Raw genomic sequence first — 27,145 nt, 5'->3', positions numbered from 1 at the left:
AAGCTTAAAAGAAAACCCCATGATGAAAAAAATTAATGTTTATTGTGAATAGTTGTCTTTATTGTGCTTGTTGATGCTGTATTTTTGTTATTTCTTTGAGTTAGCGGTAGGTTAGCGGTTGTGTGCTGAGCTAAGGTCACAGGTCAAGGACATTGTTAGCGCAGTTAGAATGGTGTTTATTTAATTTTTTTTTTAAATAGTTTTTAATTTCTCAAATATAAGTAATTGTATTGTAATATATATAATTGCTCAAATCCCTTATTTATTTATTTATTTATTTATTTATCTATCTATCTATCTATCTATCTATCTATCTATCTATCTATCTATCTATCTATCTATCTATTAACCACATTTATCTGTTATTAGCAGTATTAGCTTGTTGGTCTTCTAATGGTGTAGGAAAAATAATGAATCTGCTATTTTATAAGCCAGTTTGACTCAGACAGACTGTAGCAATCAGTGATGTCAGTTAGCCTCATATGTATCAACATTAGCAACATGCTTAGCCATCATTTTCACTCCGATTTTTATTACTCAGTACTTTCTCAGTACTCAGAGTTTCTTTTCTATATTAGGGACTGTGAAAAAAATTGCATCTAGATGTCGTTTAAGCATCTTATATACAAACATGTGGTCTTTTATGCAGTGGTATTGTTGATGAGATGTTAATGTCGCTAATCGTTGTTTGACTCATCCATACACATCTGCTCACACAAGAAAAGTAGGTTTTGTCATGTTTATTTGAAGTTAAATCAAAATGAAGAATTTTTATTTCTCAAATTTAAACTACTGTATGTAAATGTTATTAAGTGACAAATATTTTTAAACATTTGAAACCAAAGGCTTTAAGGCTAATTAAAAGTGTTGCCTGGCAGAGTATTTCACTTTTACTTAGCTTGAGGTACTGCAACACAAATGACAGCTTGCAAACAATAACCTGTGAATTTACAATGGAAAATACAGGAAAAGCACTTATTGCAGATTCCATTACAAGGTAACCCTTACCTAAAACATTAAATGTATTTCATTTACAAGTTTTCTTTTAAGAGAGAAACAAATACAGGTCTTAAAAAACGTTAAAGTTTCTCTCATAAATTTCTAAATTCTTGTCCTTAACAGACTTATCAGACTGACTGAAAATAGAAACCCTGTGTGACGTTAACGGACGTAATATATATTCATATATATTAAGTCAAACACAAAAAAAGGCAATGAATCCATACTGTTACATAGTCAACAAGAAGAAATGTATTAAATAGTTTTATCCTCCATTCACAACTAATGTTAGCAACTTGCCAACATGAAGTCCACAGACAGCTGGTTTCCTTCAAAGTTCTGAAATGCTCCCATAGTTCCACAGTAGCGTTTTTAGAATCCAACAAGAGAATCAGTGTAGTCAGTGTCACTGTTTCTTCTGCTAGTCCATGGCCCTTCTGAGGACAATCCACTGTACACTCTTTTAGAGTTCATTTAGACAGAAAAGCACAGTCAGACAATAGATTCTTTGGACGGTCGTTTTACACTCAGCAGGCCTGTCACTGATGGATTTCCCAATGAATCACTGTGGGATTTGGGAAGCAGAAGAACCACCCTTTGATTAGTCTGACGCCATTCATTATACAGACGGCAGTGGTACCTGAGAGACACCTGTAACAGAAGGGCATGGAAAGTGGTTAGATCTATTACGCTGCTTAGGTACGATAGGCCAAAGAGGTCTAATAAAGCACTTTGTTCTCTACGTAAATTACATACGTAAAATCATATTATATGTATAACCTTTAATATAATCAGCAAGCAGCCACTACAACCATCAGTCAGTCAGAAACAGCTGCAGCAACCTTTGTTTATTTGCCCATCCGAAAGCACAAGTAAGCAAGATCTAATTTCAGAGACATTTGGACTTGCTGGCAGCTACACAAGTGAGAGCTTTTTCTCAAGGGCTCTTCAACTATGCTCCAACATCTGATTGCAATCTAAAAATATGGTGTGACAAGATTGACTGGGTGAGGAAGGACATAGGTAGAACCTTAGTGTGGGAAAATATGAACTTTTTTGCCTTGTGTGTTAAAGCAGAGGTGGAAACTACAAAATCAAAACTGAAGAAACTTAATTACATATAGACAAGCACCTACTTCGAGAAAACGTTAATTAAACAGAGAGCAACGAAGCCCTACTTTCCCACAACATCAACATATTTGTGTATTATAAACCAGAAAAAATCCCATTCAGTCCCCAAGCCCTAAGCACAGTTCATTTCCATGTGTATACCAACCAGGTATAATTCATCAGTTCATTACTAGGCTTAGTGAGTACATCAGGAAGACACTAACAACAGCAACATTTGGGAGTTGAGGTTCCCTGGAATAAATTTGAGTCCTGCAAAATGACAGCAACTGAAAACAAATGCTTTGCAATTATATTCAGATTTGAGATATCATAGTTACATGTAGAACATGAAAAATAAACCTACGGTAATTTTGGTCTCTTTCACATATCCACATCTTATGTTCACTCACATAAATAAATATAAATTTAACAAATGTTTAAAAAGAAAAGTCATAATATTACTGTGACCAAGACTCCAAGTAAATCCCTTAAAGGTTCTATGTAGAACCTTAGTTTCCTTACCAGAAAGGCACACACACTCATTCAATATACTGTACATCTATGCTTACAACACTATTCATATAATCCGTTTCTATACTGTGTTTAATGATTTAATGCTGTTTTTTTTCTTAATTCTGACAGCAGCTGCTGCTATTGTATGTGTACATATGTTTACATAAATCCTCTTATTGTTTGCAAATCCTTTGTTTGCACAATGATCAATACAGACTATACACTATTCAGCAGTATTTTATGTATCTGTCCTGTAGGGTATTGTATAGACTGTTTGCACTAGGTTGCACAACTAGTGCAACTCACAACTCACTTTTTAGTCATTAACTCTGTGTTGCTTTATGTAGCACCATAGTCCTGGAGGAAATTTGTCTTTTTTCACGATGTACTTGCATCAGCTATATATGGTTGAGTAAAAGCTTCTTGACTTGACTTTAGGAAAGGTTATATTAAGAAGATAGAAAAAAACTGATTATCAAAAAATAATGTAGCATAGAAATTCTTTTATTATTGACATTAGGTAACTAATTTTCACCTTCAAAACACAAAGCAACAGCAAATGCAACCCAGTTACAATGACACGGTCCATGGTAACATGCTTATACGCCACCACTCTATTCTGTAGCCAGAGCATTCACTCCATGGGCTGAGAAAATAACATTTCCCTGTTCCTCTGAGCTCTTGCAGGGAAGGTAAGAAAGCAAGTCTGCTGTAATGTTTCCTTTTTCTTGCTGAAGCCTGACTATAAATTGGCTGTGAGGGCAAGTACCGACAAGTCAGGTGGGAATTAAAAAAACAAAACAAATTTAAGGATGTCAAGCACCCTCTTGAGAACTAAACACCCCTTTTCAGAGCAGAATAACAGGTCTCTTAAGGGTGCATGATGCTTGCCCATACAGTATGTTCTTATATACGAGCTGCTCCCTAACATAAGCTCAGAAGCATGTGTATGACGTTGAAAGACCTTGTTAGAGTAGAGCTATGGAAAATGCACATATTGTTCAAGTCTCCTTGAAAACCAACCTGAAAGGCTGAATTGCTCCATCCACTAAATGTAATTGGGGCAATACTTTCTAGCCAAATAGAAGTACACATAAAGTATCTGAAATAATCCTTTAAGTGCTTGAAAAAAATATTTATTTGAATCAATGGTGGGAGATGCAACAACCTCAAAATGATAACATGATTGCACCATGCACAATTATTTTTCCATCAGCTTCACTTTTTTTGAGTATTTTCCATCAGCACAAGTTTTTTGTTCCCCGATATACCATAATAATGTACGCTTAGAGGCAATGGCTTACAAATTCTTTCATTTACAACACAAAATCCACAAAAATGGCTTTGTTTTGGTTTGACAGGAAACTCATCCAAAAATGTCTTCAACTGTAAGAGAGCTCTCTACAATTTAGGGCAATAAACTCGAAGGAATAAAAACCTTCTCTAAAGTAAAGATATAGTAGAGTACTTGACTTGACATTCTGCACACTACAATACAATACGTTACTACATGTATGACACATACATCACTTTCTTTTCTATCTATCATATTCTATTTAACTCATACTATTACTCATATTATTATTATTATTCTTATTTCTATTCATTCTGAGTCTCTTAAATTTTGTTTATTTAAATGTACAGTCTAAGGAGGAGTAGGCTGTCTTTTCATTCTCCTGCAAGTTGTACACTCTATATAACTGTGACAAATACAATCTTGACTCTTTCTATAAAATAAATTGAGATACACAGATATACCCTGAAGGTACCACCCCAGTCGTCAGCGGCTGTACCTTAAAATCCCAAAGAACTACAGAGATCTTAGATCTGTTTTTGCTGCTCAGGTGGCAGACATGCAAGGTTAAGAGTAGGTAGGCTCTGGGGGACAGTCTGGCTTTTCCACTTTCTCCTTGTCCTTATCTACCATGATGTGTGGACATTTGCTGTCGGCTCTGGAAATCATTTCTTCAAGATACTAATGTGCCTAAGATACCCTGTAAAAGTGTGCTTGGCCTGAGATGGCTATTTAATGAGTGGTAGACCCTAGCTGCTTAGCGGTTTCAGATGGCCCTTAGCCAGTAGCATATTCTCTTCAGTCAGAACCACCACTTTCTGTCTTACTGTCCTGGATCAAAAGAATACTTCTGGGCCTTATTGCTGTGCCATATTTTTGTTGGTGCTGACAGTCATATAAACGAGCAGCGGCCAGCCAACATCCGTTACAGATTCTCTCTCATCTACCGCGCACATGCTCAACAATGTTGCCTTTGTTTTTCTTTGTATAAAGTCCCAAGATCCCTTCAACCTTGAGGGGTCCATGTACTTTCTGACTGAAGAAAAACAAATTAGAACAAATTTTTTTCAATATATTTCACAACATTCATTTCATTGATAGCTCAAGGACACATAGCAACAATCTCCATTAGAAACTAAACAGTTTTTCTTCAAAGCAAAGTTCATTCATTGATTTATCTTTAGTTATTGATATGCATTTATCCTGGTCAGGGTCGTGGATGATCTGCTGCCTATCCTTGGAACACTGGGTGTAGGCAGGAATACACCCTGGATTGGATGCTATTCCATTGCACCATGCACACAAACAAATTAACACACTTATTCACACTTGGGGCAACAGAGTACAGTAACCAGTCCACCTATCAATTCACTATAGTCCCTTAAATAATTAGTTTAAAATATAAAATCTATTAATGATCCCTAAAGAAACTGAATAATGGGTTTAATGTTTAGCCAAAAAGGATTAAAGTTATGGTACAGAACTTTATAGTTAAGTAAACAGAACTATTTACAGTAAAGTCCAGAAAAGAAGCATTTCAGTTCTCCTGGGAAGTTTGTATTGACTGTTATTGATGTCGTAATTATGATGTCAAGGGCATCTCTTAATTAACTACAAGTAAATACAGCAGCGTTTATCTCTCCTTCTAGAAAATAAAGAACAAAGATGTTATTGAATTAAACTTATGATGTCACTGAAAATTGTATTGTTACATATCATATCACAATCAAACCATTTATTTTCTATAGCTGCTAAACAATTTTGATAACTTGCCTTATATACCGAACACATAATAACCAAAAATAACTGAAATCACCTTATAGGATGAAAAAATTTACAGACAAAAACTACAGACGGGGAAACAAATTATTCCACCATGCTTTCTGAATGACCTGGAAACTCTGAGCTCAAAGAAAGTCCAGAGTTTCCACTGGTAGTGACAACTTTAGGTTGCAGTTCATGTGGCTTCAACTCATTAATACAATCTTTCTGGCATAACTGGACCGTACCAAAGATTTCAGATTATTATATCTTAGGAAACTGTGTTACACAACTGTGCACTACACCTACATCTTCTCCTGATCATGTAAAATGGGTTTGTGTGTCAATTTTGATGAATATTCTTATATTGCTAATCACTGAGAAAATTCAAGACCTGAATCCAGAGGAAACTATTACATAGATGCAAGATGTGCCAGTGGTTGTATACTAACCAGGGTCCAGAAGAGGTAAATGGTGAAGAGAGCTACAGTGAGAGCAATCAGGCCCACAGCCTCCAGTCTGCTGGAGAAGTGAAGGTGATCCACAGCTCCCCGAAGACACAGCCAACCTGAGATGGTGGCTAATGGTGTGATCAGCAGAAAACACACCATGTCCCCAAATAGTGTACGCTTCTCTTGACGCAGCCCGGGGTTACGGATCCACTGCACAGAGGCAGAAACGTTTTCATTGAGACAGCTTATTAGGAAATATACAACAGCAAGAAATACAACTGGAGGTTTTATCCACCAGAAAATAAAATGAGAGGAATATAATCAGCATGGTCAGCTTCCTCTTTAAATATAGACAATTACAGTCATCACTATTCACATAAATCTTCATGGCTCATGCAATATTAAAGTATTTCCCAGATAAAGGAAGTATTATGAAGCATTACATTGCTACACACCCATTTAAAAGAGATGTACGATGTTTGCGATGCTTGATGCATGCAGACCGTTATGGTCACGTTATTATTGCCGAAGCGAGCACCACACTGCATCAAGACAGATAGCCTTTTAATATTTCATGACTCACAGATTCCTTGCAGAGATAAAGGCGACAATTTTGTGGCAGGAAAACAATTCTTGTTTTTTAATAAAAATGTAAAATTAGACATTTATGCAAAATGCTGCTGTGGGTCGCCTTCTGTCACTGTGAGTGTAATTAGTGCCATGCGAATATGCAAAAACTAGGAAGCAGATGCTTAACAAATAGGCCGAGCAGAGGCTTTCTGCATTGCAATTATGCATTCTGGTAACCTGACACAGACGCACAGCAGGGAGACACTAGCAAGCCCAGGCTATTAGCCCTGTGCCTCTCATTTAAGCTCTGCCCGCTAGACAATTCTTCTTATCCCGCATAAATGGAAATGGAGACTTAATGAGCACATTACGTGTTAAAATCGGAAAAGCTTTTATCTTAGCTTTGGGATCTTTAACACCAGGATGTTAATCAGCATATTAGGCTTCTCATTACTCTGGAAATTTGTTTGTGGCAGGCTTGATCATTTGCAGATTTCTGGAAGTGTGGGCTGGTTGGCTTGGCTGCTTTAGAAGTGATATCGAATTTGAATAGATTATTTAACAAAATGAATCATTACCAAGGTCTGGATTATCCATGGAACTGCTATGAGGAAATAGTTTTGGTGTTTTGAACTTCTACTCTCTCACTTTCTCTGTCTCTGCACACAACCATCACATTCCATCTGTGCATTACAGAGCCTCTAATCTCTCTCTCTCTCTCTCTCTCTCTCACACACACACACAGACAGATGCAACAAAGACATACATTCTTTTCTGCCTCATACTCACACAGAGACATGCAGATATATACACAACAAATTTTTGTGTAAAATATAGCTGTTTTTTCTCTGCATTCACACCTCCAGCTTTTTTGTTGCCACAGCCAGATGAGAGGATGTGTCAACCACAAGGCTACACAGCCTCTGCAGAAGCGAGCATACCTCGAGGAGAGGTCGTGCCTTCCGTTGCACGCTGAACTGGAAATGGCAGAGCTCACAGAAGCTGGTGCTGGAGGCTGAGAGCCAGTGCTCCAAGCAGCTGCGGTGGATTGTCCCCAACGTCCCTGCGCACTCACACGGGGACAACAGCTCTTCCTGTCCCCCTCCATCATGGCAGATCCTACACATGGGTCTCTCCACTAGAACACTGAAGGGAGAAAGAGATGCTTTAAACATCAGCTTTCTCTTTAGACTGTTCACACAACAATACAACTACATAATAATAATTTGTATTAATACAGTAAACAGTTTAATAACATTAATATAACATATAATTATGTTGTGTTGCATTGTGTATGATTTGTGTGTACTGCTTTACACCACAGTAGTGTTGATGTGTGTTGATTAAATGTTAAATTTTGATTAATTTTCTAAACTAGCAGCTCTGACAGTATTGCTGGCGGTAATTAAAGCACAGGTTTACATTAACAAGCTGGTTCCAATATGTTATTAGTTCTAAGGTAGAGTATGTCAGACACTCTATAAAACAAGCACCCATTCATACACCACCGACAATTTAGCGATGCCAATCAGTTTACCACTCATTGGACTGTATGAGGAAGCCAGAGTACATAAAGGAAACCCTTGAAGCATGTTTAGTACACACAACCCTGTGCACCTTGTGCAGAGGTGGAATTCAATTCTCTGAATATGGAGGTGCAAGTAAAACGTGCTAACCACTAAAGCCACCATGAACCTTCGTCTCGTCTTCTCACCCATGAGAAAACATTTATCTCAACAATAGAATAAAACGGTACCTTATATAATGCTCAGCACTGAAGATTCTTCTGATCATTTTAATCCTTGAATGAATTTCACAAATTTCAGGTTTCCTCTATTATTTTAACATAATCACATGTGAGCTGCAGAACCTAGATGAAGTTGATTGAATTGTCTGGTTGCTAACTTTAAATTAAAACGGAACGTAACTAAAACGTAATTTGAATGGGTCAGAATGCACAGAGGATTTGCCTATAAGGTGAACAACAATGACATATAAATGTGATTTATGAGCCCATGAAAGACCTCTGATTTATTTTACCTCAAATGAATTAATGTTTTTTTTTGTAAAAAATCAATAGCTCAAATGTCGTGTACTACAAAAATGTATTCAAACTTTTGATGTAAAAATAGAAAATTCCCTATTTTTGAAGCCAGAATTGTTGAGATACACAATAAATTTTCTTTGTCTCACTTCTCTATGTTTACTGTTTGAGCTTTGATCATTTTCACCAATAAAATATAAATCAAATATTATGTATTTATATTTCTGCTACTTCTGTGTATACTTTATTATGAACATACAGAATGACAAACATTTCAGCCCCTCACACAGCTGCAGACAGACATACGGACGTGTTTTACAAGCGACTGTGACCTGAGAGCAGTGTGCCAGACAAGTCTTGGGGTATTATGGGTCTGCGTTGTTTTATGACCCTTCTCAGCTGTGGCAGCTGAGGATGACTGAAGCCACTGGTGTGTTTGGGGAGGAAACACACATGGGGATATCTGGGCTTGGACTTTGGTGCACATGCTAGACTCGTGCATCACAAAGTGGCTGTCAGACATGTTAATCAAAGATCTAAATTTAGAGACCGAGAGCTCAATTATTGAACTCCTGTGGTCAGACAACTCCGGACTCTGACAGCATGAGCTGCTTTGAGACGAAGCTCCCAAAATGTCTACTCTATTTAAAACCTGTAGGGAAGAAAGCTTGTTTTTTTCACCCAATATATTGATCAAACATGTCATTCTTTATAGAACATGTTTTTTTGTTTTTTTTTTATCCTGAATATTTTTTAGGCAACTGCTTTTTGTGAGAAGTTTACACACTGTAATGGTAACACTTTACTTGGATTTTACATTAAAGTAAACAAATATGTGTCTCATCATTAAGTCTCGTCATCTTTACACAATATGCATTAATTGATTATGGATCCCCTGCTTTCTCAGACTCAGACCTGTATCACTGGAACCATCCAGGAAACAGATTTTGTAATAGTATGTATCTTTTCCCTGGACACATGAATATATTATATAACTTTGTAAAATAATTTAAGGTACATTATGGATGTAACTGACTGTATACAGTATGTTGTTTGGAATAAACAGATAATGTGTTAAGATTACACACTACAGAAGGTTCACAACTCATTTTTGTTAAGTCTAAAGGTTTTTAAGGACACCAGGAAGCTTTAAAGGCACATGGTTAAGACTAAAGGCATGTCCCATGTGACGTAATAACACAACCTGTAAGTGGGAGTTTTTTTTTAACAAGTCAGATATGTCAGTCTATATTGTGTCACATCGTCTGTATCGTCTTGTATAGTCTGCTTCGTCTTGTCTTGTATAGTCCAAGCTTAATGTATAGTATAGTGTTATTTATGTCTGTTCTTCTGAGAGTCACAATCAATTGGAACCAAATTCCTTGTGTGTGTCAACACACTTGGCCAATAAACCTCATTCGGATTCTGATGAAGCTCGCAAAGCAAACATTGTGTATTCAGCATGCATACTTCCTTAAATAAAAATGAATGCAGATACCGATACAAATATTTTTGAGCACTAAACTGATTTATCATGATACATTTATCATGTGCATAACTGGATGCAAAGTGACTTACAGTTGAAACAGGAAGCAGCTGAGCAGTAAACTCACAACCTTTCAATCAGTAACTCTATGTATTAAGCACTGAGCCACTTCTGTCCACTTAAATTCTTACTTAAAGCTTTATTGTAGGCCGGTACGGTTCTTTCTCAGTGTGCACGGGCTCCAACATCAGGACTGCAATAAGTGAAACTAGGCAAAGGCGATAACTAAAGGTACATCACATAAATCTTTCCAAGTAAGATACATAATAAAGTTATGAAACATGCACCCTTGATGGTGCAATCTGGTGCCAAGGAAACAGACAGATTGTACCTTTATTCCTAGAAACAATAAATACTTCATTCCATCGTGTATTTTGCATTTTGCATTGCTTTCCATGAAGGTTTTTTTTACAGGTAGCTCTCCATACCTCTGTTTGGCTAACACTGCACTGTTCATAAGTTGTCCATCCTTTGCTGCCATGTGTTTCCAAAACTGTGCATCCTCATGCGCTGGATTAGTGTCAGAGTCCATAGCTTTTCCTGGAAGTGCCGGTTCGCAGCAGTCTGAGCTCTCCATTGGAGTAGACTCATGTCCGGTAGAGCTTCTGAGAGGCGTAGTATCTGAATGGTCCATTAACACCTCAGGGAAGTGGCTGCAGCAGCCTGTCGTCATGGCAGCAGACAGATGATGCCCATGTGCCTATAGCGCGTTTCCCATCTGGCTGAAAGAGGAGACAAAGGCTATCAAATCATGATCTTGGTAATTCCTTTTAATTGAGTGCATCCGTTTAAGGTTTACTTGTTAAACAGAGACTTTATAAATCTGGTAAATGGAAAAAATCTAACGTTCATCTATGACTTGCTAGATAAATGTTTTCTTTTTTTAGGCCTGTCTCTAATGATAAATGAACACAGGATTCCACTTAGATAACAAGACAGCAAATTCAAAAGTAAATTAAAACCCAAAAGCCCTACTGAGCAAGTCAGGCAACAGTAGCAATGAAAATCTCCCTGAGATGATATTAGGAAGAAACCTTGAGCGGAACAATGCAAGTGCTTTATATACTGAAACTGAAGCTTACATATATTTAACAAATTTCAAGACACAAGAGGTTTTAAAACTCACACTACAGTTTATCAGCACTAGCTTAATCCACTTCTCTAGCAAATGATCTAGATAACAGTATGAACAATGAAAGGAAAAGAATCTTATTCTTTCAATAAAGATATATATTTTCAATAATATATATATACATATATGTATATATATATATGTATATATATATATATATATATATATATATATATATACATATATATATATATATATATATATATATATATATATATATATATATATATATATATACATATATATACGTTTATACATATATATGTATATACGTATATATATGTATATATATATATACATATATATATATATACATATACACATATAATTTTACTGTTATAAAATACTAAATCTAGATTAAAATCCAAACTTAGCAGTTCAGGCTGGAGGTTAATTTGGATGTTGGATGTCAAAAAACACCCCAAAATAAAACAAATTTAGATTTATAACCACTTTATCTAGAATCTACATTTAGAATTTATCCTGTGAACACAGCACACAAGGCAGGAATACACCCTGGGTGGGACACCAGACACACATATACACACTCACACCCATACACACACACACACACCCATACACACACACACACACACACACACACACACACACACACACACACGCACACACACATATACACACCCACACACCTACACCCACACACACGCACACACACACACACACACACACACACACACAGCAATTTAGAGTTGCTAATCCACCACCTGACATTTTTGGACAGTGAAAAGTAACTGGAGATCCTGGAGGAAACCTACATGGACATACAGGAGAACATACAGGAGGCTGACAGTAACGGGACCTCAAGCATGAACCAATGACCGTAGAACTATGAGGCTGTGACACTGTTTACTGTGCTGTTTACTACTCACACACAACAGAACAGTTAAAGACGTCTTAAAACTAGGCTAGACATAAGAATTAAAATCAGCAGTCCACTGAATAATCTTTATTTTACTGTGAGAACACTGACATACAAATACATTCATTCACAAATAAGAATAAAAGACACTGATAAACCCATTGTACCGCTCAGCAACATGTCTCCAAACAACACATGAGTGAATCAGGAAACACAGCTTTGCAGTTATAGCCAGTGCATTAACAGTGGCTCGATTGTGCCCCTACTCATTCACAGAGGGCAAAAGACATCTCTTTTAATTTCCCAAGGCAGCGAGACAGAATGAGCTCACCAGCTAGTCAGTGTGCTGCATTGTTGCAGGTTCACATCACTATAGAGGGTCAACACAAATCCTGTGCTTTTTTCTGATTCTCCCCACACCATGCGAACAGATGTGAAGTGCACGACACAGTGCTATCTTTCAAGCAAGTGAAGAAGTCCCAGTTCCTTTTTAATGATGACATGACAGCATGCCAAGACAAGGTACCTCTTAATTATTTACAGTAACTAAAGGCTTTCGCAAGGGCTGGGCGTTGGTAAAAATAACAGCATTGGAGCAACTGGAAGTCAAAGCATTGCAAGGACAGGAAAGAGCTGTTTTTTTTGACTAGGGCATGAGAATACAAATACTAGGTGGGGCCTTCCCGACAAATCCCTGGTTAAGGAAAGGTGTTTTCCAGCAGCTCGTATACAGTGTAGATGTACATGCCAGAGATCCAGTTTCATGTTGATAGTAGGTACTGTGTGAAAAATGCAAACCCCTGTGACATGAACTGACATTAACCTTTAATGTGCCACGGACCTTGCTGGTTTCAACATTTCTGGGTCAGAAACTGGCTCAACATCGGGCTGGGGAAACTCACAATTTTTTAAAGCAATTTTGCACTTCTCAATATTAGGACATGACTGATTTAGCTGCAGGTAATCACAGCTGAGTCGATATTCAGCACAGCAGAATGACTATGAATGCAAAATTGCTTTTATAAAAATATTAATAAAAAAATGCTGCGGAATACACTCACCTGTAATTACCAATTATTCATCCATGCAATTGTCCAATCAGCCAATCATGTGGCAGCAGTGCAATGCAGATACAGACATCAGCTTCAGGCAATATTCACATCACATCAACCACCATGGAGAGAGAAAAAAGTGATCCGAATGGTTTCGACCGTGACGTGATTGTTGGCGCCAGACAAGCTGGCTTGAGTATTTCTATAATTGCTGATCTCCTGGGATTACTCTCCTGGGAAGCACAACAGTCTCTAGAGTTTACTAAGAATAGTGCAAATAAGAATAAAATTCACTGATCAGTACTTCTGTAGATGGAATAGCCTTGCTGATGATAGAGATCAACCGATAAACACATTTGTGGTGACCATATAAGTATCTCACATCAACCCTTGAGGTGGATGGGCATAACACATCAACCCTTGAGGTGGATGGGCTACAAGAGCAAAAGACCATGTTGGCTTCCACTTCTGAAAAATGAGGCTGCAATGGACATATACTTAATAAAAAACTAGACAGCTGAAGACTGAAAAAAAAAAACTGTTCTGATGAATATTAATATCTGCTGATGGACACAGATGGAAGGATCAGAATTTGGCACCTACAACATAAACCAATGGACACAACCTGTCTTGTGTCAACTGTCCAGGCTGGAGGTTGTGTAATGGTGTGAGGAAGAGTTTTGTTGGCACAATTTGGGACAGATAATACCAATCATTCTTTTCTTGCATGCCACAGACTAGTATTGTTGTTGACCATGCACATTCTTTCATGGCCAAAAATTCCCCATCTTCTAATGGCTACTGCCAGCATAATAATGCACCATTGTTCAAGTGTTTCTGGTGGCCATCCCAGAAACTGGATCTTAATCCAGTATTTGGATATATACCTTTGGGATGAGAAAAAATGAAAAAATGGAAGATGAATCTTTTTTGAAAAATCTACAGGAAATGCATGATGCAATCATGTCAACACGGACCATTATCGTTACCGAATAAAGCGCAAAGTCGGTCTCTTCACGGTATTAGTACAGTGTTCATAATAAAGTGCCTGGTTAGTTTTTTTTTTCCTCATTGAAAATAGTTCCTAAAGAAACCACAGTCTGACCGAGCATTGCATGTTGCCATGACAACACAAAGTCTTACTGACAGCCTGTAATAAATGCAGTAATGGTTTTGATGTTAAACCATTGTAACTCTTAACAATAAATATTTCTGTAATCTTGCAGGCATTGTGTATTATGTGGTATATTTTGTGTGTGTGTGTTTAATTGTTTCTAATTGATCAGAAGATATTAACTCAGATTTACTAGTCTTAAAATGTTTTACAGATGTGAAAATGGTGATAGGATTTATTTTTGTAGATTTTAAATAAAAGTATCCTTAAAATTCAGTTTTCACAGATTCTCTGTTTTGCTGGTAGTTTGGTACTAAACTGAAATATTGAGATACGTGTGACATAACAGTAACATATTTTCAGCACACATGCAACATGTAGTTTTTAACATATAGAAATAAGGTTTTGTTAATATTTTATTTGTAATTTAATCTAAAGGAAAAAAAACTCTAAAATGGGAATTTGGTCATTTAAAGCTCAAGAAGAAAAGACAGAACAGAATAGAGATATATGTAAAAAGTCAAGAATAAAAAAGAAGTGAGAAGAGACCACATGAAATACTGCTGCAGCTGCTCTCTGCCCTATAACAGGGCAAATACATACAGAAACATACAGAAACCACAAGAACAACGCATGAAGCTTCAGATCACTACAAGGAGCACTGAGGATGTTGTCCTCATCTTGAACATATCATGAGGTTAAATGAACTGTAATTGTATGCATGCTTATGTTGTGCTAAAAAAAATATTATGTGGAAATACAATCACAGTTATTGCTGTTGCCAGAACAAGCTTCATGAATTTTGAACCAGACTTTAATACTAACATACATTCATGGCATTTGGCACACACGCTTATCCTAGAGCAACTTACGTTTTTATTTGACTTTATGCAAGTAAGCAACTGAGGGCCTTAATCGGGGGCCCAGCTTCGGCAGCTTGTTGGGCCTGGGATTTAAACTCCAAGTTGTTGTAATCCAACATGTTAACAACTAGGCTAAAACATCCAGGATGTAATATTCCTGGTCAGAAAATACCCAATTTATTAGTATATTATCAGTTTGTGACATCACAATCCTATCACTAACATGCATTCAGTAATTAAAAAAAACTGTACCGAAATACATCAACCTGCTCTCCACCCTCCAAACTGCTAGAGGAAGCCCTCACCAGAACATTGAGCATCTAAGCTTAATGGACATTTAAAGGATGCTCATGTTGACTTCCTGACGCTCATGCTTGACTTCATCCTGACATTCTGAGCCTTTCATTGTATTCTCCTCCTATTGTGTACTGACCTCGCTTTGTTCTTTTGATTTCCTGTGCTTTTGGATTGCATTTCCTGGCTTTTGTTTGATCTGTGGATTGCTTATTCTGATTTGTGAATACTGAATACTTCACCCACAATGAATCCAGTGGATATGATCCAGATCCAGGCCACTGCCGTTCACCAAAGGCAATGTCAGGAGCAGCTAATAACCCTCCAAGCTACTAATACCCACCTTCTCCAGGCTCTCTGCGGTGTTCCCGTTCCCAGGCCAAAGGCAGCCCGAATGGTCCTGCTGGAAAAATTCAATGGCTCAGAATTCTATAGCTTGATATCTCACTATCACTGTACATTTCCTTAGCCACTTGCCAGGATAACCTCCCCAGAAAGCAAGAGCCAATTCTTCCCACCTAACTGGTGATAGCTCTTATCTGCTGTGACATAATGGGAGAAATACCACATGCTCACGCCAACAAACCTACACCCCAGAAAGCCCACCCTGTCATCTGTATGTACCCACCGACCACAGACAATTCAGTGTGTTCACACTTCCCCGAGTTTGGGCCATCCAGGCATCCACAGATCCTTGAGACTCTCAGAGTAACAAAACTCCTTGACACAGACCTTAACCTGTGTCACCTATTACAGAGTGTCCTCGGCTTCTAACCTGCTCTCTTTCCATGATGTCCCTACTGTGGACGACTGAACTCAATGAAGCAGAGGAGTCTAGGAGAGCCCCCAAATGTGTGACTCCAGAGGACAATTCATTACCAGGAGGCCCAGGCCAATCACAGATGGCACCCTTACCCACCTCACCATTTAAAGTCATCCGCTAAGTTAATCAAGAAACCTATTGCCTCCAATTACCATCCACAGCTTTTGTATGCTCTGCAGATTGCTTTTTCTGGCTTGTGAAGTCTTTTGCCTATCTTCATCACAACGATTATTGATTGTTGTTTTGGACTGTTTACTCAGAGTATGGATTTTCAATCAGTTTAGTGTATTACACCAAAAACTGAAACATAGAACAGAACAGAAGCTCATTTATAATAGAGTTAATGTCAATTCTATAGTACTGAGTCTTTATGGATATATAGTGCACATGCTCATGGAAATGACTGACAAATGTGTCAGTTTTTAACTTGAGGGAGTGAAGAGAGAGAAACAATGTGGGAAGACTGTGTGTTTAAGATAAGCTTAGCAAGATTCATAGCCAGCAATGATAAACAGGGAGAAGCTCCATGGCCTTGAACTATTCTGTCATGCATATATACACACACACACACACTCTCATACACCCACAAAGTACTTTCTCACCCACATACGTAAAAGCTGACAGTGCAAAACAAGCCACTTTAGCAGTTCAGAGTGGTTTGACCTTCTCTCCCCTAATCTACTTATCGTATAATTGTTCATTGATGACGTTGGTATACTTAGGTGGCTTTAGATTTTTCACAAAATGCTAATTAATTTCCTTTACTTACTTTTTGACGTGTTGTTAATTCAGCATGGTAAGGCTCATAAAAGCCAAGAAGCAAAGAAGACAAAGGAGACTAATGATGTTGATAACATATGCCTTTTGTCAGGAGCATACAAATGCCAATCCAGACCGTGCTGTAGTTATCTGTAGCTGGGAGACCAAGAGAGCAAAACAAGAGTGATGATACCCAATTATGGGTATTGGGACACCCATAAGAACGGGAAGTTAGCATTTTCCTTTGCTGAAGTGTGACGTAGCAGGTGTGGCAGTTTGAAAATATGCAGTGGCTTCACGTATCTGGGAGGAAACACATGTTAGCTTTCACCATCCTCCCTGATTGGTAGCTGCTGTCTGATATGGAGGAACTAGCTAGAGGTTAGGAACTGGTAAGTTAAAAAATTGTGCAAAAATGGAGTACATTTTTTTCTGTGGATTTGGATAACTTCCAAAAACTTCCAAAAAAACCTCACAAGTATGACATGAATTATTGCTATTATTATAGTACCAGAATATATATCTCCAGAATTAGTAGCTATTCCTGTTCCTGTGAAGAGCCAAACGTCATAAGGTAGGTAAAATAGCAATGCACCATAGACTATACTGTACTTACTATACTTACTAATTAGTATCATGAATAAAAACGTTGCAATTTACACAGCAAAAAGAAACGGACTGTTTCAAATGAGTTTGAATTGAAAGACATACAGTACATGTTTACTCACTGATTTGTCACATACTATTGATACAACAACTAGGACTGCAACAGTGTGTGTATGATCGCGTGCGAGTATGTCTGAGTGGGTGTTAGAAGTGCTGTCAGTGTGAATTGCATCTACTGTCATGGCCTAAAGTGTTGTTGCAATGCTAGAAGCTGCATGCCTGTCACAGCTGTGAAACTCCTGAAGGCCAGCTGGTCACACAGAGCTGATCCACACTGACACAGAGCTACTCTCTTTCATCTATATGCTGTATGTCAGCCTCCAGCAGCCTGGCAGCACGTGTAAAAGGCTGACAAGCAAAGGAATGTGCTATTTTATATGCACACAATACACATACGTGGGTGACAAGCTCAAAAAAAAAACACCCAGGGTTCAACATCAGACATTTATTCTAATAAACTACTGTATGGCTTGAAGATATTAAGTAACAAAGATTTGGCCTCCAGGATTCAGACATACAACATTCAACATTTACAGATGTATCTAAAAATTTACAGATGTATCTAAGGCCAGGTATCCCTCCCACATGCCCCCTGAGACCATCCATATTTTTTTATCTATCCCAACTTACAACAAAGGGATCGAGAAAAACGTGTAACGTCTCGGAGAACCACCATACATACAACATAATTATAACATAACTCATTTTTAAAAGATAGAACTATATTATTTCATGGTCACAATTGGTATTTATGAACTTGCTAGACAGACGTTGTGCACTGACAGGAAATGCGTTCCTTTTATGGTCATCTCAAATCATTTCCTGTGACCAAACAGCAAATATAAGATGTCTAGTAATGCACAAAGTGTATTCTTTTGTCATTATTTTGATGTTCAGTCGATAAGAAAGTTTTCCTCTTTGTGGTTACTTCGTACCTCTTAAGTGGCCAATTAGTCAAACTGAGCATTAGAGGCTGAAATCACTCCTTAATTTCCCTTATACACAAGTCTTTCTATATAAAGCTGCTTTACACTTGTGAAGACTTTCACATGACTTGAGCTAGGTGATTAACTAATCATATTTGTCTGTAGATTTAAAGGTAGACACTCTGCTCACTCTGCAAAAGCTTTTTCCCCTCTGAACACATTCAATGATATCAACGTTTATTCAAATAAAAGCTAAAAGAATTAATAATGGTTGGAGAATCAATATAGATATAGATAAATATTAATCCATGGCGAACCTATCACACCAAATCTTGTTTCATTTAGCAACAGATATCCATCTTACATTCCTGGCTTCTTACCAGTGTGGGAAAGCGAGCAGACATGCTTAAAAATAGCAGCACCCCCACCCTAAGACAACCCTTTACCACAACCCCTCTGACCACATCTAATAACTTCAGCCCGGCTCTCAGTGCTGCGCTCAGTGCTGCTCTCAGGACCCTCCTCATCAGCAAATTAGAGATAATGGCTACCCAAAACTTGCAGTGCTTGTTTCAAAGACAGTACACTGGTGAACACCAGGAGTATCTTCCTACAATACCATTTACTACTATACTACATGCTCATAAGAATAAAGAAATGAACACAAAGAAATTACCCACGTGGAATTAGGAAGTGGACCAGAAAAGTGTTAAAAAGCTTAAAACTATATTTTAAACACTAATCAGTAATCCTGATGAAGCATAGCACACGCTCTACATCTTCTTAGGCAGCTTCATAATAGGGTTTCAACCCGGAAAATAAAGCATTAGACTTTTCACTATTTTAACCACAAGCCTTTATCAAAATGTCAAATATAAAAAGCACTTTGCACTCTCTCCATTTCTCTCTTTCTCTCTCTTTCTCTCTCTCTCTCTCACGCTCTCTCTCATGCACACACACACACACACACACTCACACACAGACATTTTCTCACTATGTTCTCACACATTTTCTCATACTCTCAGTCTAGTGTCTCCAATCCTGGTAAAGTATTTTCAAATGTGTTGATCTAAAAAACCTAGGGCTTACGTTCATAAATTTAACATCTCTAATTGACAGTCATTCTGCAGAATGTTTATCTATAGATACAGATATGCACTGCATTTTCTAGCCCATTGATATTCATGTATGAGTCAGAAGCCAGTCCTTACTGAAAACTTATATATATTTGGATGTATATTTGGACATGGGTGCCGATACTTATGCCCACTTGCTATCATAACGTTTCAGGCATGTATTATACAACAATTCACACAATAATAGCTGTAATCAGGTAATCATTGTCCCTTTATGGTAGCATACTTTCACTAGGATTTGTTGGTATGAGCTGAGGTGTGCCAGCTGTTCTGGTATGGTTCATCTGTACCGATTACGTAGACACTGTATAAATATAGAGGCAGTGAGCAAGAGCTGCTCTTAACCCCACAGACTGTTTGAAGCTATGAAAGCCAGTCCATTGGATCATCATTATAGCAAATATAGTAAGTTAAACTAGTATAAGTAAAAATAAAAATACGCTTGATCAGCACGGTTACATATGTTGTATTAAAGAGTAGATTTAGTTTTTTTGTCAACATGGAATTTGTAAATGTGAATCAGAATCTTTATCAAATGCATCACGACATTGTCGATGCGGCTATGTGAAGACAAACAAAAAGCCCCTAAACACCAAACCACAGTAATATTACACATCATTCTGTGCACTCAAATAAAACAGAACAAGTGAATGCTAGCGTGTTATTTTGGACAGTAATCTTGGGACGAGTGTGCATATTTGTAGGCTGTCTAACATCCACCTACCTAGTTGTCTATTATGAGTCATTCAGAGAAGAATTTGAAAAACTAGTCGGTGTTGTCATTAACATATTAGAGCAGAAAGTTCATCTTTTTCTAAATACACTATATGACTAAACATCTTATGGACATCTGACCATCACAACTATCTCTGGTTCTGAGTTGTATGGAGTGACTTTGTATGCTGCAGAATTACAATTTCCCTGGAAATAAGGGGAGCTAGACCAAACATGTTCACATGACAATGCTCCTGAGCACAAATCAAGGTCAAGGAAGGCATGGCATGATTTGCTAAAGATGATGTTGGGTAGCCTACACAGAGCCCTGAACTCAACCCCAGGCCTCAGCATCAGTTCCTTCACCTCACTAATGCTCTTGTGGATGAATGAGCAAAAATCCCCAAATCCATGATCCAAAATATAGCATCAATGCTTCCCAGAGGAGTAAAAATGATTAATGATTAATAAAAGCAAAAGGACAGATGTTCAAAAAACACATGGTCAGGTTTGATTTTCAGGTGTGTACAAACTTTTGACCATGTTGTGTATTTATATTATGATATGATTACGAAAAACTATCCAGGGATTATTGGGTTTAAAAATAAGTGTGACAATATTTAAACGATTTAAGCATACACATCATATTAGTTTAGTTAAGATATTAAATGACCAACTCTAGCTCTGCTCAGTGTAACCGCTGCCTGCAGTAGGAACTCACACACGAACACACTTCATTACAGATCCAATTTCCAGAAGGAAGAGAAAATTCAAAAGGTACGTCTTGAAGGAGAAGGTCAGACATAATTCAAACAGATATAAAGCTGAAACAAATTCACAGACATTTGTATGACACCCTTCCATCCTTTCACCGCTGATTGAATAGATTCCTTTCGACCTGCCAATAATACTCTTACTCTGTTCTGAGAGTAGGAAAAGTGACCTTGTAATCATTTACAACCTGATTATATACAGTATACAGATATATTTTACTATTAAACAGCGCTATTTTTAAAGTCTCAAAATCTTGCAATGTCCTTATCTCTCATATTTATTGCTAAAACCACTGAACTCTTCACACCCTCATGTTTAAAGTTGTTGTTAATGCAATATTAAGTTGTTCCTGTTTCCTTTTTGCAATTGAATCATTATGATAATCATTGAGAACAATTTCAGAATATAAACGTTTAACCCTGCTGCTCATTAAGTACAGATTTGTCTCAGTTTCTAGTGCCACAGGGTCTAAAAAAGGCAAAGCAATATTTACAGTTTGTGAGTTTTTTTTGCACCACTGAGGCATGTCTCTGACAGAACAGGCCATTTTTCTTGCATCAGCCTCTGAATGGTACTGTGGTACATGCCGGTCCGATTGCTTTTGTGCCCAGCTCTTTTCAGCCACTGTGATCAATCCGTCCATGACACATCAGTGCGTACCAACACATCATTTTCACAGCAAGTCTATGATTATGTATGACTAGCTGTTTGCAAAGAGGCTTTAGTCTAACCAATAGAAGAAACCAGACTGGAAAGAAAAAGCAGGCTTTCCTATTCAAGCAGTCAGAGTATGGCTGTGGCATGTGCTTGTGTATTCTCTTTCTCTCTATCTTTCTCTCTCTTTCTTTCTTTCTTTCTTTCTCACTCTCTCTTGCTCTCACTCTCTCTCTCTCTCTCTCTCTCTCTCTCTCTTTCTTTATCTCTCTCTCTCACTCTCTTTCTCTTGTTCTCACTCTCACTGTCTCTCTTTAAAGGAAATGTGTTCATTTAAGAAGAAAAACGGAAGATACTGTACACCCTACATGATGAGTACGCACTTGAAAAACAGTATTATTTCACACCGAATTGTTCTAGTATTTCTCCATCACTTAATACATCCAGAATAATGATTAGCCAGTGAAAGCAATCACAGAAATATTTTTATAAAGCAAGACTTGAGTATAGTTGCACATAGATTATACAATATCACCCAGGAAAATTGTGCAATATGATTCATTGCACAGGTTGAAGATAGTAACTTCGTGACTACTATCTCTGCAAAATGTTCTGCTAGGTTATAATTCATTGTTTTAATATAAGAAACCATTTTAAAGAAATGGTGAAACTTGGCAGTTTTGACAGCGTTGTTAGCTATGTATAAATTTGTCTCAAAATTGTATAGTTTTAGTGATTTTTATGTTGCTGCACTTAACACTAAATTACAATGAAATCTGTGGAGCTGTTTTACTGTCAAATGTATCCAGATGTAAATGCAGTAATGAGGTCCAAATTATTATAAATTAATAACCAGACCCATATTAATACCATGTAATAAATTTCTTGAGTAAAACTACTAATCCTAAATTACCTTTAGCAAGTTCCTGTACTGATTATGGGTCAAACTTAACACATTTTCATGTTACATTGGATTGTGAGCAAAGAACACAATAGCAATTTGAAGACTTTTTAAAAAATATATTTGGCCAGAGACAAATAAGTGGTGGGTGGCTATAAAAAGGTGAAGGGGTTGAGATAAAAGTCTGTCACGTTAGAGCTATAGCTGAAATTACTGATGCAAAAAGGAAAACTGATAAAAGTTCTACACAGAAACTAAATGAGGAATTTGTAAAGGTCACATTATACATAAAAAGTGCAGCCTACAGCAAAATGTTCTGTTCAAATGACAGATTTCCAAAAGGAATAATTCTAATGAACATGTTATAGCATTGTTATTGATCTAGACGGAACATAAGTTTCACTTTAAAGCAAAATCAAGACGAGCTCAAGTAACCGTCTAACTAAGCTTTTCCATTTAATTTACTGTATATAGTTAGAGTTGATCATTCCAGTCAGTGTTTTTGCACTGAAAATATTTTAATATTCCATTACACACAATCACATACAATTCAGGAAACATAACACAACAGTATGGGTATTACGCATATTTATATTATATCAGAAAGGCCGTCTTACGGAAACAATAACATTGAAACTGATACCACTGCTATTAGACAGTACTTATTGATCAGAAGTGCGTTTGTTTCCATTGACACTGACAATTATTTCATGTTTTTCAGAGCAAGGGACATTTCACTGTCATATCCTTCTACTTAGGGATAGGAGGGAACGTGTAAAAATGGCATGAATGCAGGATATCTGGGAATAGATCTTTGCCTCTAAATATAGAAAAACTAATTATTTTACTACAATGTGGTGACACTCTAGTTAGTAACCTTAGAAGCTACGGTTTATATAGGACATTACTATAGGTTTATATCAGAAATAACTTACATGGCTTATATTGATAGGAAATCATGATAATGCCATGCATGTGGTTGTAATATATACATTAAATATATACATAAACGCTGTCCTCTTCATAAGTATTGTAAGAGTAAGGCCATTTCTATTGTTTATGCTATGCAATAAATAAATTTGGGTTTAGGATCAGAAAGTATGAGATAATAGATCAGGATTTCAGGTTCCATTTCCTACTATTTTCATGTAGATGAGTTAAATAACTTAGATCATGACAACATGTGTTTGCACCCATCCATTTTTCAAATGATCAATAAATACTGGAAAAAAATGACTTAAAGGTGTTTTTGTTGCCCAGGTGCACCCTGTTAGACTGACTGTTTAAACAATTAACAGCCCTTGATGTCTATTTGTGGACTGAGCCATGAATTCAGCATGTGAATACTGCTGCATTTGTTGTTAAGCGGAAAAACCAACGTGAAGACCGTAGAGCTGTCTACGGGAGAAAATGAAGACAATTTGAAGGAATTACAGAGTTTTATTGCTACGGTTTAAGAGAATGAATGTCACATATGCTATTTTATATATATCATTTATTTATTAATATCCTATTACATGCAGTTTAATAACACACTATAAAGTGTAGTATGGTAATCTAGGTGCAACACTGTACATGTTTCCTCTGAGTTTGGCAACAAAGCAGCAGACTAGCAGAATGTTACCATCACCCATAAGTTTCCTGGAAATTATGTTGCAGCAACTTCTTTCACAAGTGTTTCACAAAAAATCACATTACATGGCATGAGTCAAAAGAAAAACCATGTAAAAATGAACTCTACCAGTGTAAAGGAGAACTCACAAAAACTGCACATGCCTTAACATGATTTGTACGATGAGACTTTATTCTATCAGCTTCACCTGTGTGGATGTGTGAAGGCTTCACATAGTGTTTACTGACTATGTGTTTGAGGCTCATGTTTGAGGTTGGGCATTTAGAGCACGAGCTCCATGGTGGTCACCATGCGTGTGAGGTAATGAGGAAATGCCCAAGCAACAATGACTTCCAGAACAAATGAAGCATTCCAACCCCATTTAACATGCAGTATTGAGGAAACCTTCTATAAACGTTTACAACAAATAGCCTATTCATGCATCTCAATGGTAAGATGGCATAACGTTCACTAAGATAGTTGCTTTTTATAAAGCACGTTTAATAAAAAAATCCCTGAATAGTTTCAGTTCTAAAGCACCGACTTCACAACACAACCCATAGTCGATGCACTCACGTTAATATTCATCGTTTATATGTAAAACATCACACAACTGACAACAGATCAGTGTCATGACTTACCCGTAATAAGTAACTGCTCAGTGCACGTTTAAGTCCCGAGTGATGAGAGTTGTTTTGTCCTGAAACAGACAGATAAATAGGACTTATATGTTTAATGTGCAAGTCGTTCAGGTCTCGCGCTCCAGCTCACGCTCAGCTGTTCACTACACGCCTGGGCTGACAGTAAGGCATTTCATATGACAGCTTTGTAACCAATCACATTCGTCCTTGAAGAAACGCAGCGGCCAATGAGAGCGTTTAAATTAAGGCAGCTTATACACTGTTATTCCATAATCGTTTATTCTAGGTGTTTTTTTATTTTTTTATTTTTGAGTGATCAGATTTTTTTTTGGACTTATTTGATTGTTTGTATTTTGATAGATTATATAAGCAGCAGTAAAACATACACAGGATTACACTAAAATAAAAAATGATCTCAAGTTTCACCAAATCATCTCTTCATATTCTGTATGTAGTTTATTTTATTTTCCTTATCCTTATTTTTTTTTTTATTGCATTTCCTTTTTTTTCATCTAAATCGAATCTTCCCTGCTACCTATAGCCCACCTTCTGCATTCAGCACCTTAAACAATTCACTCTGTCCTTTTCACATCACAGGTTTACAGGTATGTTATAGGTAGTTATGTATACTGTTAGCTACTGTGTAAATAAAGACACATTTTTCATTAATGAAGTTTATGGAGACATGGTTTGCCAAGGTTGGAGTGAAAGAATTGAATTGCCCTCCACGGAGCCCAAAACTCAACCCCACTGAACACCTTTGGGATGAAATGGAGCATGCAGAATACTGGCCTCCTCACCGAGCATCAGTACCGGACTCACTAATGCTCTTGTGGATAAATAAGCACAAATCCACAGCCACACTCCAAAATCTAGTAAAAACCCCTCCTAAGAATAAAGGCTATTATGTGGCCAACAAGGACATGAATATGCCATCCAGCTAGTAACCCAAGCTAAGTTTTGAACTTACATTCATTCATTCATTCATTTTCTACAGCTTATCTGAACTATCTCGGGTCACGGGGAGCATGTGCCTATCTCAGGCGTCATCGGGCATCAAGGCATGATACACCCTGGATGGAGTGCCAACCCATCGCAGGGACACACACTCTCATTCACTCACACAATCACACATTTTTTTCCAGAGATGCCAATCAACCTACCATCCAATCAACCTACCATACATGTCTTTGGACCGGGGGAGGAAAGCGGAGTACCCGGAGGAAACCCCCGAGGCACGGGGAGAACATACAAACTCCACACACACAAGGCGGAGGCGGGAATCGAACCCCCAACCCTGGAGGTGTGAGGCGAACGTGCTAACCACTAAGCCACCGTGCCCCCGCCACATCTCTATTTAAATAAATTTATTTAACCTTCATTGTCCAGGTCACAGGCTACCAAATCTGATTGCATCTGTTTCTCTGCTTTGTGAAGTTTCCACACCCACCATCTCTATGCCTCCTCCCTGCTATTTAACTCCTACCCAAGATTCTTTAGTGGAGAGTCTAAATCTAGCACAAAAGTAGAAACCAACAGGATGACTAAATTTCATTTCAGAATGAAAGTGTGTCAAATACCCAAACATACACTGATAAACCACATGAAAGCATTATGCGGTGGGCTGCAGTGATGACACTGCAAACCAAAAACTGTGGATATATTAACATTTTTTTTTACTTTCTGATAGTTTAAAGCTTTTGAATTATTCAATATGTTGCGTCTTCCTCTTCTTCTTGATTCGTCTTTACTAACGTATACAAGTTCCAAACACTAGTAATCTTTTATCCAGAATAATTTAACTGTTCTTCCCACTAGTCCACCATGTTCCATGATTTTGCTTATATTTTGAACAACCTCAACCCATCATCCATTCAGTATAGCAAACAAATTCAGACAAAACATATTTAACATC

General features: G+C 37.4%; 1 protein-coding gene across 4 annotated transcripts; it reads right to left on the bottom strand.

Annotated features, from left to right (window-relative positions):
- Positions 1 to 725: 725 nt before the first annotated feature.
- On the bottom strand, positions 726 to 25,396 carry LOC132863461 (E3 ubiquitin-protein ligase MARCHF3-like). Of its 4 annotated transcripts, none has more exons than XM_060896273.1 (5): positions 25,231 to 25,396; positions 10,718 to 11,011; positions 7,560 to 7,845; positions 6,130 to 6,339; positions 726 to 1,650 (listed from the first exon to the last, which is right to left on the bottom strand). In XM_060896273.1, exons 2-5 carry the CDS (start codon positions 10,960 to 10,962, stop codon positions 1,492 to 1,494), a joined length of 900 nt encoding a protein of 299 aa, XP_060752256.1. In that variant the 5' UTR covers positions 10,963 to 11,011; positions 25,231 to 25,396; the 3' UTR covers positions 726 to 1,491. The 4 variants fall into 4 exon arrangements, with proteins under 4 accessions (XP_060752256.1, XP_060752260.1, XP_060752259.1 ...); XM_060896277.1 differs by having other exon boundaries at positions 7,641 to 7,845; XM_060896276.1 differs by having other exon boundaries at positions 10,718 to 11,007.
- Between the last annotated feature and the right edge of the window lie 1,749 nt (positions 25,397 to 27,145).

The sequence above is a fragment of the Tachysurus vachellii genome, chromosome 20 (assembly GCF_030014155.1).
Source record: "Tachysurus vachellii isolate PV-2020 chromosome 20, HZAU_Pvac_v1, whole genome shotgun sequence".
Classification (NCBI taxonomy): Eukaryota; Metazoa; Chordata; class Actinopteri; order Siluriformes; family Bagridae; genus Tachysurus; species Tachysurus vachellii.
This window is presented reverse-complemented; position numbering and strand designations above follow the sequence as displayed.

Excerpts from the sequence above, each read along its gene's own strand:
- LOC132863461 (XM_060896273.1), bottom strand. The coding sequence starts at position 10,962 with ATGACGACAGGCTGCTGCAGCCACTTCCCTGAGGTGTTAATGGACCAT. Across the intron at positions 7,846-10,717 it reads GCAGTGTTAGCCAAACAGAG|TGTTCTAGTGGAGAGACCCA; the intron begins GTATGGAGAGCT and ends TTCTCCCTTCAG. Across the intron at positions 1,651-6,129 it reads TTTACCTCTTCTGGACCCTG|GTGTCTCTCAGGTACCACTG; the intron begins GTTAGTATACAA and ends CTTCTGTTACAG.